General features: G+C 43.8%; 1 protein-coding gene across 2 annotated transcripts in view; it reads right to left on the bottom strand.

Moving 5' to 3' along the window:
- The window catches only part of hars (histidyl-tRNA synthetase), a 58,591-nt gene that overhangs the window by 31,850 nt on the left and 14,157 nt on the right, over window positions 1-12,584 (bottom strand). For both annotated transcript variants that reach the window (XM_084331594.1, XM_084331593.1), the window contains 3 exons: window positions 10,411-10,509; window positions 2,660-2,753; window positions 75-202 (listed from right to left, as the gene is read on the bottom strand). In XM_084331594.1, coding sequence (XP_084187720.1) covers window positions 75-202; window positions 2,660-2,753; window positions 10,411-10,509 — 321 coding nt within the window. The remainder of the gene's footprint in view (window positions 1-74; window positions 203-2,659; window positions 2,754-10,410; window positions 10,510-12,584) is intronic.

Genomic DNA, 12,584 nt, shown 5'->3' with positions numbered 1-12,584 from the left:
GGGTAGGAATGGATTTTAACAAGATTGGCACCACACTCTACTCTAATCTTATCTGTGACGTTTCACCCCCTCACCTTGTCTGTGACCTGGAAGAGTTCCAGGTAGCTGAAGAGTTGCTTCATGTCGGTGAGGCCGGCACAGGCATGTTTACTCTGGGCCATCTTAGGGTCCTGGAGTAGGCGTTCCGCTAGATCCTTACCACCTACACACAACACCAAACAGACAGGGTTAGCCCTTTAGGTAGAGCCCAGCCTATAACACAACCACACCACCAAACAGACAGGGTTAGCCCTTTATGTAGCTTAGCCATAATGTTGTTGATGAAAGACTCAAGACTGTTGCCTGTGTTGTTGAGTTGAGTTAAATAAATAGAGAGACCCTCTGAAGATATATATTATTTCAGTCTTTGTTTTTGTATACATTAATGAGAGAAATTAGATTCCAGTCCAGTTCAGCACTACAGACAGCACCAAGCCACATAGTTCAGATGTGTACTGAAACAGACTCTGGGACCTGTCTGGCTTGGCGCTGTGCCTTGGCATAGATAGTACGCTTAACATTACCACAAAAAGTGTGTTGCGTTAGAAGACTACAGAATACAACAACATGTCCCCCACTTTGCGTAGCATTCATTCATATACTATTGATATAGTTCCATGAGCAGAGAGACCTGCTGCACGGTGGTGTAGTGGTTAACACTGTCGCCTCACAGCTAGAAGGACCTGGGTTCGATTCCCGCTTGGGGACCAGATTGCCGCGTTGCCAGGTACCCAGGTGGGGTAACTCCCGGGCCTTTCTGTGTGGAGTTTGCATGTTCTTCCTGTGCTCGCAAGGGCTTCCCCTCCCAATAAGATAAACCCTATGCAGAACAGAAACATGCAGAACAGATCGCTAACGCTGTTGTAATGGTGTCGTAACCATGTCTGCTCCTGGCTCAGGGCTCGAGACTAACGATGTCCCGTCGTCCCGGGGACGATCAAATATTGATTTGGGACGAACAGAAATCTTTGCTGGGACGCATCCGGGACGGAGAGGATTTTTTTTTCACAGGAAATGTCAATTGGCCGACTGTCAGTGCGCGCATATATTGCTGTCAAATGGTGACTAATGTCTCGTGCTGACTAAGTTCACTGAAGTCTAAACGTAGCGTGATTTGCCAAATCCAATGACTATCTCCGCCTCCTAACGCAGCAATACGCTCATCCAGCATCAAGTTCCTACCCACCTCTCCTCCGGTACAGTACGCGCTGTGCACCGTACGATTGCAACGGTGCGGAACCTTTTTTTGCGGAACTTAAATCCCCACGTAATTTATCAACAACACTGCGGTCTGCTGTGAGCATTATAAAACAAACGTGTGTTTAACCGACCGTGAATTAAAGTGTCAATGCTGTTTGTCATTTTAACAGCAGATACTTTCTTAAATGCCATCCTCCCGACAGAGCAGTGTGACGGGGAGCTCTGATGGGTTCGATTGCTGGTGTTAGCATTAGCTGAAGAGCTAGTTTTAGCTTAACGTTACCTTGGCTAAAGTTGGGACTATTCATAATCCAGCAATAATGGCTGCAGACCTGCAAGCAAAGTACAGCAAGTTGGCAAAGGAGTATTCCAATGTAAATCACATTTTCACCAGTAAAGTTAGTCTTTCCATCTGCAGCTACATGCTAGCTAACCTAGCTCATGTTAGCGTCGTCACTGAACCACCTCGCGTACACAATTAATGACATGTTGCGGACAGCCATATCGGTGACAATGTTTAGCTTTTAGTGCCAAATGATAAGAGTCTGAGGCGGAGTCTCAAAAGAGAATGTTGAATATTTATTGTGCAAAAATCACAACAGATCCTCTCCAACGGAGCCTTGTAGCCGAGTAGGGTATATCTGCAGAGCCACTTGGTAACGAGTGCAACACCGTGTAATGTCCGTGTGGATCGTTGGAGTAGGGTATATCTGCAGTGCTGCAGCCCCATACTCAGTGTATAGATTTGTATTAGTATCATAATCAATCACCGGTTGTTGAATAAATACCATTACTTTCTAGTTATTACTAAAAAACAGTATATATAAAACAGTAGCTGTATAAAAAAAAGAAAAAAAAGTATAATTTATATAATTTAATTAAAAAAAAATTTTTAAATTAATGTATGCACTGGTATTTTTGGGACGGTTACATTCACTTTGGGACGGTTAAAATTGTATTTCGGGACGGTTCTGGGACGGTGGTGAAAAAAGTTAGTCTGGAGCCCTGTCCTGGCTGCCCTTCAGGGAAAGGATGAAGGGATGGGTCAAGTGCAGAGAGACATTTCATTGGTGACTCAGTGCATGTGTGTTCCTGTGTGTCGTCCATCTCGCATGCGTGTGTTAATCTGCATGACAATTAGACTTCTTCTTCTTCAGACAGAGTGGAGGTAATGTAATTATTACAAATGGTAACCGACTGTTTTGACTGACAATACACATTAAACATGGGATATACTGCTGTGTATTGTTATGTCTGCGGAGCATCTGTGTCTGTGTGACTCTGAAATATCTTGTTATTGCTGCCAACCTGCCACCATGCGTTCTAAAATGCTATAAGACATATCGATCTGGGGAAACATTACTCATGCCCTAGTGTGTACTGCTGAGCTGTCAGTCTATAGACCCGGTTTCATCCTCACCCTGCATGCTGACGTACTCCCCAATCTGATCGGCTGCCTCCTCAGACAAACCCTTCTCCTTCACCATCTCATTCTTCACATCCTCCCAAGACATCTGGGAAACAAAGAAAAGAGAGAGGAAGTGAGAGAAGATAATAATAAACTTTATTTGTATAGCACCTTTCATACATAAACTGCAGCTCAAAGTGCTTCACAACAGAAAAAAGACGCATACAATGAGCACATAAAGTGCAGACATAAAATCACAGTTTTTCACATTAGGATCTAACATCCCAACAGGCCACCTTGTTTATGGTTTGATTCAGTTTTAAATAAATAATAAAAAGAGTAAGATAAAATAGACAGAGTAAAATAGTGCAATAGTGCAGTGCAATAAAATTGTAGAATAGATTAAAAAAATATATATATTTTTTTACAGTGCAATAAAATAGTTCTGGATTACTGTTCAACAGTTCAAAGTCGTCTTTACCTTCTCTGTTTGGTATCGACAGTTTAAAACTTGACAGTCTTCCCTCCTGTTTTATACCCACTTTGACCCTTTGAACCTCCCACCTAGGGCTAACCTCCCTCTCAGGGTGCAGTTCCCTCTCTCAGGGTGCAGTTCTAGGCCTGGGTCCTACACAGTTTTAAAGCCCGACAGTCTCTTGTTTGATACCCACAGTTTAATGAAAGATGAAAGGAGAGGAGAGGTGTTGGAAGGAGAGGGACCGAGAGACAATAAGGCCCAACCAAAGATATTCGATACTAAAAGGAAGATGACGCATTCAAAGATGTGGAATGGAAATGGAATAGTTCCCGTCTTCCTATGTGGGTGGGGCTGTGACACCGGTGCCATCACAGATGTTCTGGGGGGGGGGGGTCAGTAAGCACTAGGGTTGCACGATTCTTGCTAAAAATTTGATTTTTCTCCCTAAGAATTGAGATCACGATCCTCTCACACGACTCTTATTTTTTCAGTAAAAACATTTATTACACTCTTTCTTAACCCCTTAACTCATTCAGTGCCAACCACGAGATTAAGTCGGGTTAACTCGCCATGCGAGTTTTAAACTCGGGTTTTAATCGTCATTTCTTTTATTAGCGATATCCATTAATTTTCATCCATCCAACCTGATGTTATCATTGGGAATGGGTCTGAGCTCGCAAAAGGGCAAATACCGCCACCTATCGTCTCCCGGATGGTATTGCACTGGATTGACTGGGAATGTGCATCGAAAAAATAACTCCGGTCCAGGTCTTGCTTCTCGGGCATGCAGTATCGTGTTACCAGATTGACTGAGGACCCTCAGAGCAGCGTCGATTATGTGTTTAGGACTATAACGTTGGATCAATAAACGCGATATTTGGAATGGCGATCAAGAATTGGATTCATCTTTTGCGTGCGTGCGTGACGTTAGCGCTGACCAAGTCATGGATAATCGATTTTTCAGCCCGCTTCTCTAGCGTGCATAAGGACACAAATCTAGTGTTTATTTGAAAACTATTAATAAATCAGCCGAAAAATTACAACGTGTTTTGTGTATTCCACTAAAGAGCTATTATCGCGGATTTCTCTGGAATTACTAGAACTCTCCAAAACTATACTCGTATTCAAAACGGTATAAAACGGAAATGTACTGATGAAAAAACAATCCGTTTCGTACATGTTGACTGCAAGCAAGTCATTGATAAGCAACGGGTGTATTAGACCCAGCCATAATTTAAGATATAGTTTAAGCGTTCACAAATTTCACGTCCTCCCATTGACTAAAGCGCTGGCACGGAACGGCCTATTTTGGGCATAGGGGCGTGGCTCTGAGAATACCCGAGAATATTCGGGTTTACGCCCCGACCGTTGAGTGCCACGCCCGAGAATATTCGGGTTATTTCTTTTTATTTTTTTATTAGCGATCTGAAATCATATTGAATCACGCGAGCCTACCGTTGGAGATCCAGGGACCACCGGCGCTCAGATCTGAAAAAAGCGCCCCCTATCGTCTCCCAGATGGTAAATCACCCTTTTGGAATGGACTCAATGAAAGTGAATGGGAGAACGGATTTCTGACTCCACATTTTACTTCTCACTGATGCAGCCGGGGTCTACCAGAGTTCATTCTGGAGCCTCTGAGCCGCGCGGATCATGTGTTCTACTGTATACACGGTTGATCAATACATTTATCGATTTTTTCGAATGGCGATCGGAAATTGGAATAAACCATTTGGATACCATCTGACCTCAGGTAAGGAAGCTATGTTATCAGTGTTAGTGTTGTGAAGGATCAGATTAAACCGAATATATATATTTATTTATATATATATATTTAAATAGTATTTGTATATCGTTTGATATCCCCTGTATATTCCTTGTACAATATGCACTGAATATCCCTTTAGTCTACTAAACAGCCCATAATAGTTTCATTCTACCATTGGACGAGAACCTGGCGCCAGCAGCCATACCCCTAGGTTCAAGTTCAATCGTGCCGCCCAACATGCCGAGGCAAGCCCGGTTCCGCGTAGGAATACGTCTGGCGAAATACGAATGGTACTATTTGTTCACAGCGCATATATATATGGCGCAAGTAAAGTAGAACTTTCTTTTAGTCCAGTTCTTTACCCTCCAACCGAGTAACAGACGCGAAGCCTCACCCACGACGCACGTGTGGTGCAGTAAGGCCTACTTGGCCTCAGAATAGGCATTGAGATATCGTGTGGATTAATAGTTGAATAGTCATAGTTTGGCACTATACCGTCGAGTTGGACGTATTCTATTAAGCTAATAATAGTCTATTTATGTATGGTGCATCGTTCGGTTAGAGTTATAAAGTTATCAGTACCCCCATCGTTCCTGACGTTATCTGGAGTCTTAACCAGGCTGGGCAGACCACTAGTGGTGCTTGCATCCGAGGAGCTCCGGGCCAGGGCGACTGGACCTGTATATTGGATTACTCTACCCGGACGACGGCGAGCCTTCCACGGCTTGGATTATGCTTTGGGTGCTTTGATTATTCCATGGATAACGGCCAACACTGCGGAGTGTTGGAACTACCCCCCGGAGAGGAGTCAAGGTGAGACGGCGCTCTACACCAGTGAGGTCGCCTCACGTCTCTCCGTTGTGGACCGGCAGCTACCGTCCACCAGAGGGTCCAGCTGTATTCGTCTGTGGACCGAGGTTCTGTGGGCACCGTGTTCAAGACTTTGAATTCTCCCAAGAAATCGTCGGCCAGATGGGATACCGCCAGCGGCTTCTCTAACCCCCCCCTCCTACTGTCTTACAATCAGCGGGACCCCCCCCCCCCCTTAGTGTATCCAGCTATAATCATTTAAGTACCATCGCTATAGTTTCCTAAAGAAACAGGTTGTATACTTACTCCCTGCGTAACCAGAGATTGGACATTCAATGTTGATTTACCTACGAATACTCATTTGCCATACAAGTGCATTTCAAATCATAAGTGTAAACAAGTGAACGTTGTATATACCTTTTGCTATATTAAATATTCGATTTGTACATTTGTGTGGACTTCGTTTCATCAGGTGGGAAAGTGTTCATCATATTTATATCATGTACTGGATGGCCAGAAGTTAAAGTACAAGAGGTAGTGGTTTAATAATACCATACTTAACAATAGTCAGGGAATTGTACCCCTCAGTTACAGTTAGGATAATCAGACTCGTTTTCACAGAGATATAAGCGTTTCCACTATATGTGATATAGCTGTTTTGACTGTAAAAGCCATGAGGAAATAACAGCAGCGATTATCAGCTCGCACACATATACTATCGATCATCTAGCGTTTATTTGAAAACGATTCATAAATAGGCCGACAAATGACAACGTTCTGGAATATTCCAGTAAAAGGCGATTATCATAGAATGTGTTGTTTTTCCCCGGAAAACGGGTGATTTTCAAAATGCTATCAAACGGAAATGAAGCGATAAAAATACAATCTGCCTTGCCAATGTTGACTGGAAAATGAGTCTTTGATAAGCGACGGGCAGATTAGACACATAGCCATAATTTAAAACATAGATTAGGCGATATTAACGTTAACATTGGGAGTGGATGGTGGCATCAAGGGGGTAAAAAGGAAAACCCGGCGTGGCACTCAAAGTTTTAAGAGGTTAAACAGACAACATAACATATCAAAGTGATTGACTTAAACTTAAAACATTACATATATGAAAGTGCTTGACTTAAACTTAAAAGTATCTTGTAAAATACATCCCACTGCCGTTGTGTCCTTGGGCAAGACACTTAACCTACTTGCCTCGTATGAATGTGTATGCATGTGAATGAATGTTGGTGGTGGTCGGAGGGGCCGTAGGCGTTGATTATTCGCCACGCTTCCGTGAGTCTGCCTCAGGGCAGCTCTGGCTGCAATTGTAGCTTACCACCACCGGTATGACTGTGTATGAACGAATAATGGACTCTGTGAAGCGCTCTGGGTCAGTGAAGAGCGCTATATAAATCCAAGTCATTATTATTATTATTAAGATAACTCAAGTCTCTTTTCCCCTCTTATATTAGAACACTTAATAACTTAACGTTCGGCGTACCGTATACGGCACAACACGCCCGTGCGCTGGATGCGCGTGTGTCACAGCACTTTGCTCTCGTCTGTCAGCTCAGGGCTGCGAAGGGGAGTGGGAGGGATGTGGAGCGTTTTGCGCATGCTCCCGACTGTGTGTGTGTGTTTCCCTGCGCAGTCGGGGAGTTTGTGTAAGATGCTCTGTGTCCGTGTCCCTCTCTCCCTCTCCATCTCCCGTCATGGTCTGTGTCCCGTAGGGATGGGTACCGAATTCGGTACTTTTAAAAAGGTACCTACCGAAACATGTTGGTACTACAGAGTATCGATTCACGTGAGATCCACCGGTGCCAACTTTCGGTACAATGCGGGGAAAAAAATCCGATGACGTCACGTTTTGTTGACCGCAAAAAACGAAACCGCACGTTAACACTTTCAGTGCCACCAGGGGGCGCACGACTTAGTGCTTGAATGCCACCATCGGCACTAATGTTAACGTTAATATCGCCTAATCTATGTTTTAAATTATGGCTGTGTCTAATCTGCCCGTCGCTTATCAAAGAATCATTTTCCAGTCAGTGCTGTCAAGACAGATTGGTTTTTTATCGCTTCATTTCCGTTTGAGAGCATTTTGAAAAGCACCCGTTTTGAGGTAAAAAACAGCCCATTCTGTGATAATCGTCTTTTACTGGAATATTCCAGAACGTTGATATTTGTCGGCCTATTTATGAATCGTTTTCAAATAAACGCTAGATGATCAATATTATACGTACACGCACGCACATTCGAGGCGCGCGCTGATAATAGCCGTTTTCATTTCCTCATTGATTTTACAGTGAAACCGCTGGAGCACATATCAGAAAAAAGCTTATATCTTCATCAAAACGAGTCTGATTATCCTAACACTGATAACATAGATTCCTTACCCGACATCAGATGGTATCCAACTGGTATATTCCAATTCCTGATCACCATTCGAAAAAATCGATAAGTGTATAGATCTAACGTGTATACAGTAGAACTAGGCCTGCCGCGATAAGCAATAAATCGATTAATTGCCGCGATAATTAAAATGAATGCAATGATTTTGACGGGCGCGATTAATTGCTATTTGCGCGTTTGTTTTAATGAGGTGGAACCAGTACCCCTCGTCAGTCACTCTCCGTGTGGGCGGCCGCTGGCCTTACTACAGAGCACAGCACGGGAGCTCGCCTATAGCAACGCCACATATAGCTTAACTACATTTCTCAATAGTGTTGCTCCTTTTAACCAAGTAGCGTTATTTGTAGTGTAACGTTAGAATAACACAGAATAACGTTAATACAATTACATGCATCATTGTTTACAATGAACGGGTGGGGCTAGTCAAAGGACTGGACACGGGGACAAGTTAAACATGAATTAATTTATTATAACAGGTCGTTTTCGAGTCGTGCTGCAGTGCCTACGCACCACAGCTATTCTATTATAATACTGCTTTGACGCTTCCTCCTCATCGTTGATTGCCTGTAGTAGCTGCATCTAACGTTAGTAGCTAACGTTAAAACTAAAAAACACAACCGGACGAGACAAGTTGTCGGCTAGGATAATCACAACAATACTTCCGGTCCGGTCGGTGGGCTTCAAAATAAAAGTCTTAAACACCGGAAAAGACGGAGCGGTGGGCTTCAAAATAAAAGTTTTGGGAAATAAATTTCTCAAAAAAATTCTCTAACCGGTCGCAATAATATCGCTTATCGCGATATTTTCGGGGGCAATTAATCGCCCAGCAAAATGTGTTATCGTGGCAGGCCTAAGTAGAACTCATGCTTGCCGCGGCTCAGAGTCTCCAGAATGAACTCTGGTAACACTGGCTGCATCAGTGGACTGGAAAATGTGGACTGGAATATTTTTTTCCCCCATCCATTTTCATTGAGTCCATTCCAAAATCCCTGATGTCATCTGGGAGACGATATGGGGCGCTTTTTTCACATCTGATCGCCGGCGGCCTTTGGGTAGGCTAGGGTAGGCTCGCGTGATGCAATATGATTTCAGATCGCGCTAAAAAAAAATCTGAGAAATCTCGTGAGTGGCTTTCAACGTAACTATTGTAAATCCAAGAAAAGCCGTGAGTGGCAGTCAAAGTGTTAAGGCACAATACATGTTTTCAAACTCTCTTTGGGTGTTTGCAATTCATGGGGACTGGGGAGTATATGTCTCTGATATATATATCTTGGTAGTGGGCAGGTTGTTAGAAAGTGTAGCTCAGTTTCCACATCTGCTCTGTCTGACATGGCTGTCTTTAGAGGAGAGGAGATTGAATCCGGGACACAATGGGACACTGGCTCTGTTCATGGTCACGAATAGATTCCAGCTTCATTTATTTACTACAGATGACAAACGTGTTGTTTCTGTTTTTCTTTTTTTACATACTTGCAAGCCGGCACAACTCAGGACAGAAGAGTAGAGGATGTGACGTCGGTAAACAAGCCACACACACCGCAGAGCAGGTCTACTCTTCTCCAAAGCGGGGGTGGAGAAAAAATAACTGCTAGAATACTCAATCAGCAGCAGAGTAGTTCATTGCTGCTAGATTGTTGTTTGTTAAATCAGTTGTAAAATACTTTACATCAGTAAGATGTAAATAATAATAAAGTAATAATACATTTATTTATTAAATATTAAGTTTGGATTTTTTTTTACAACTGAGGTAAATACAATTTTTAGAGACTAAAGTACAGAAAAAAGGTCTCTCTCTCTCTCTCTCTCTCTCTCTCTCTCTCTCTGGGGAGGACAGCAGCAGTGAGTGCTGTGAGTGAGGAAGAGAGATGGGAGAACACTGATGGAGTTGTATGACGTGAATGTTGAATTAATAGCGTGTTTTGCTTTACATCGTGTAAGTGTGATTGATATCGCAACTGGGATTGGTCCGAAGCAAATAAGTCAACACGTGAATGCAGCGTGACGTGAATGCATAGGGGGAATAGGAGCTGTTTTAATGCAACTGATCTCCATTTTGACGCAAATGAAAATACATCAGAATCGTCATCATTTAGAAATTAGATTGCATAGATGTACGAATCGAGATTGTGATTTTTTTTTTACGATTAATCGTACAGCCCTAGTAAGCACCCACCAATCCCTGCACCTTGTGAAACCCAGGGGACCCATTACAGGAAAAAGAAGCAAGTTCAAACCCCTATGAAATGTCTTTGGTTGCGATTGGTTTTGGACTCTACATCAGGGTGCAGGCAGTGTTCCTACCTTGTCCAGTTTATCCACTGTGGAGCAGATGGTGCGGAACTTGTCGTCAGGAACCCCGCATACAGCGAACATCCCATCCAGAATACGTCTGTCATTGACCTGCAGGTGAGAGGAGGAGGCCACAGAGGCAATTCTTGTAAATGCATGAAAAACTCAAATAAAGAACAAAATGGGTCAACTATTCTATTAACCACTTAATGTCCAGACGGCCCAAAGGGTGTCGGAGCACATTTGCCCTTGTTTGACGGCATCCTGCTGTTTTAGTGTCTCTGAACCAATACATCAGTTGAAAGCTAAGATGGCCGATCCAATTTCGGGTTATAAGACCAAAACAGCCAACGAGCGTCAGTTTAAAAAAAGTTACCCCCTCCGGTTTCGCCTCCCGGTGAAAATGTACAGTTTTTCTGGAAACGACGATACCTGACTTGAGGGATGTTTCCCAGGATATATATGGTTTTCTCTCTGCGTAAAGGTCCAGACTAGTTCGATATCTGTTGCGCACATTACTTCATTACTCATTTTCTGTGGTATCGTTATCAGATTTGGATCTGTACTAGATAAGACTTCGGGCTATGACGTCTCATGGGGAATGCTTCAGGCGAGCTCCAGTGATGTCAGTGAGTTCGCTGATGTTGTTGTCAGTTTCATAACATCACTAGCCGATAGCATTGTACCCACGAAAATGGTTTGGATCTTCCCGAACCAGAAACCGTGGGTTGACAATTCTATCCGAGTGGCCCTGAATGCTCGCACCACTGCTTATAACCTAGGCAGAGCGTCAGGAAATATGGATGAGTATAAGGCTACAGTCTATACTCTGCGCAAGGCCGTAAAGCTTGCTAAGAGGACATACGCTGGCAAGATGGAGGCACAAATGGCCCAGAATGACACAAGAGGTTTATAGCGAGGACTACGGACGATAACTGACTACAAAGTCAGCGCCCCCTCAATCCTCAATCGGGAGTGACCTCTCAACTCAACTCCTTCTATGCGCGGTTCGGTGCAAACAGTGGCGACGCTAGCTCACCGGCTAACGACGTCACTGACGCACCGGCCGTAGTGGAGGGGGGGGGGGGAGGACATCCGGGGGGGTGGCACTCTCTCATTGACGGAACACAGTGTGAGAAGAGCATATACTGTTTTTTTGTAATAACTAGAAACAACAGGTGATGATTGTATAGATTAGTATTAGTATCATTAATCAATGAGTATGGGGCTGCGGCACTGCAGATATACCCTACTCCAATGATCCGCACGGACTTTAGACGGTGTTGCACTCGCTACCCAGTCTGTTAGTAGCAGAGGCTCTGGCTAGTATTAACGTTCATGTTGTGATTTTCGATAAATAAAATAAATATTCAACATTCTCTTTTGAGACTCCGCCTCAGACTCTTATCCTTTGGCACTTGGAACTTGCTGCACTTTGCTTGCAGGTCTGCAGCCATTATTGCTGGATTATGAATAGCACCAACTTTAGCCACGCTAGCTCGTCTTCCCCGCAGACATTTGATAACGTTAGTCAGCTAACGCTAGTCAGTAGCTACTTAACTTAAATACGATTCACCGTGGGTGCATTATTGTTGATAGACGGCCACTCGGACAGTGTCAGGTCCTGGAGAAAGGACAGGCGATCATCTGATTTGATGTAACGGGCGGATGTTGTTCCAACTAGCTAGCTTTTCAGCTAATGCTATCGTAACACATCCCGTCCGAGCTCCCCGTCACACGCTGTCGGGGACAATGGAATTTAAGAAAGTGTATCTGCTGTTAAAATGACAAACAGCATCACACTTTAAAATACGTTCATTTTATAATCCTCACTCTCCGCAGGAGATAAATGACGTCATGGGATTGGAGGCGAGAATTTACGTGTATTCGCCGATACCGATACCAGCATTTTAGGCAGTATCGGCGGCATTTCCGATACTGGTATCAGTATCGGAACAACTCTAGTGAACACCCGGAAAGCAGCTGGCCCAGATGGGATGACAGGACGGATACTTAAGTCCTGTGCTAACCAGCTAGCTCCAGTGTTCACCACCATATTCAATCTATCCCTGGCTAAATCCGTGGTCCCTGCCTGCTTCAAGGTGTCCACTATAATCCCGGTACCAAAAGAATCCTCCCCAGCAGGTCTTGTGGTCATGAAATGTTTTGAGGGGCTGGTTAAGGAT

Source organism: Notolepis coatsorum (genome assembly GCF_963971535.1).
Source record: "Notolepis coatsorum genome assembly, chromosome: 16".
NCBI lineage: Eukaryota > Metazoa > Chordata > Actinopteri > Aulopiformes > Paralepididae > Notolepis > Notolepis coatsorum.
This window is presented reverse-complemented; position numbering and strand designations above follow the sequence as displayed.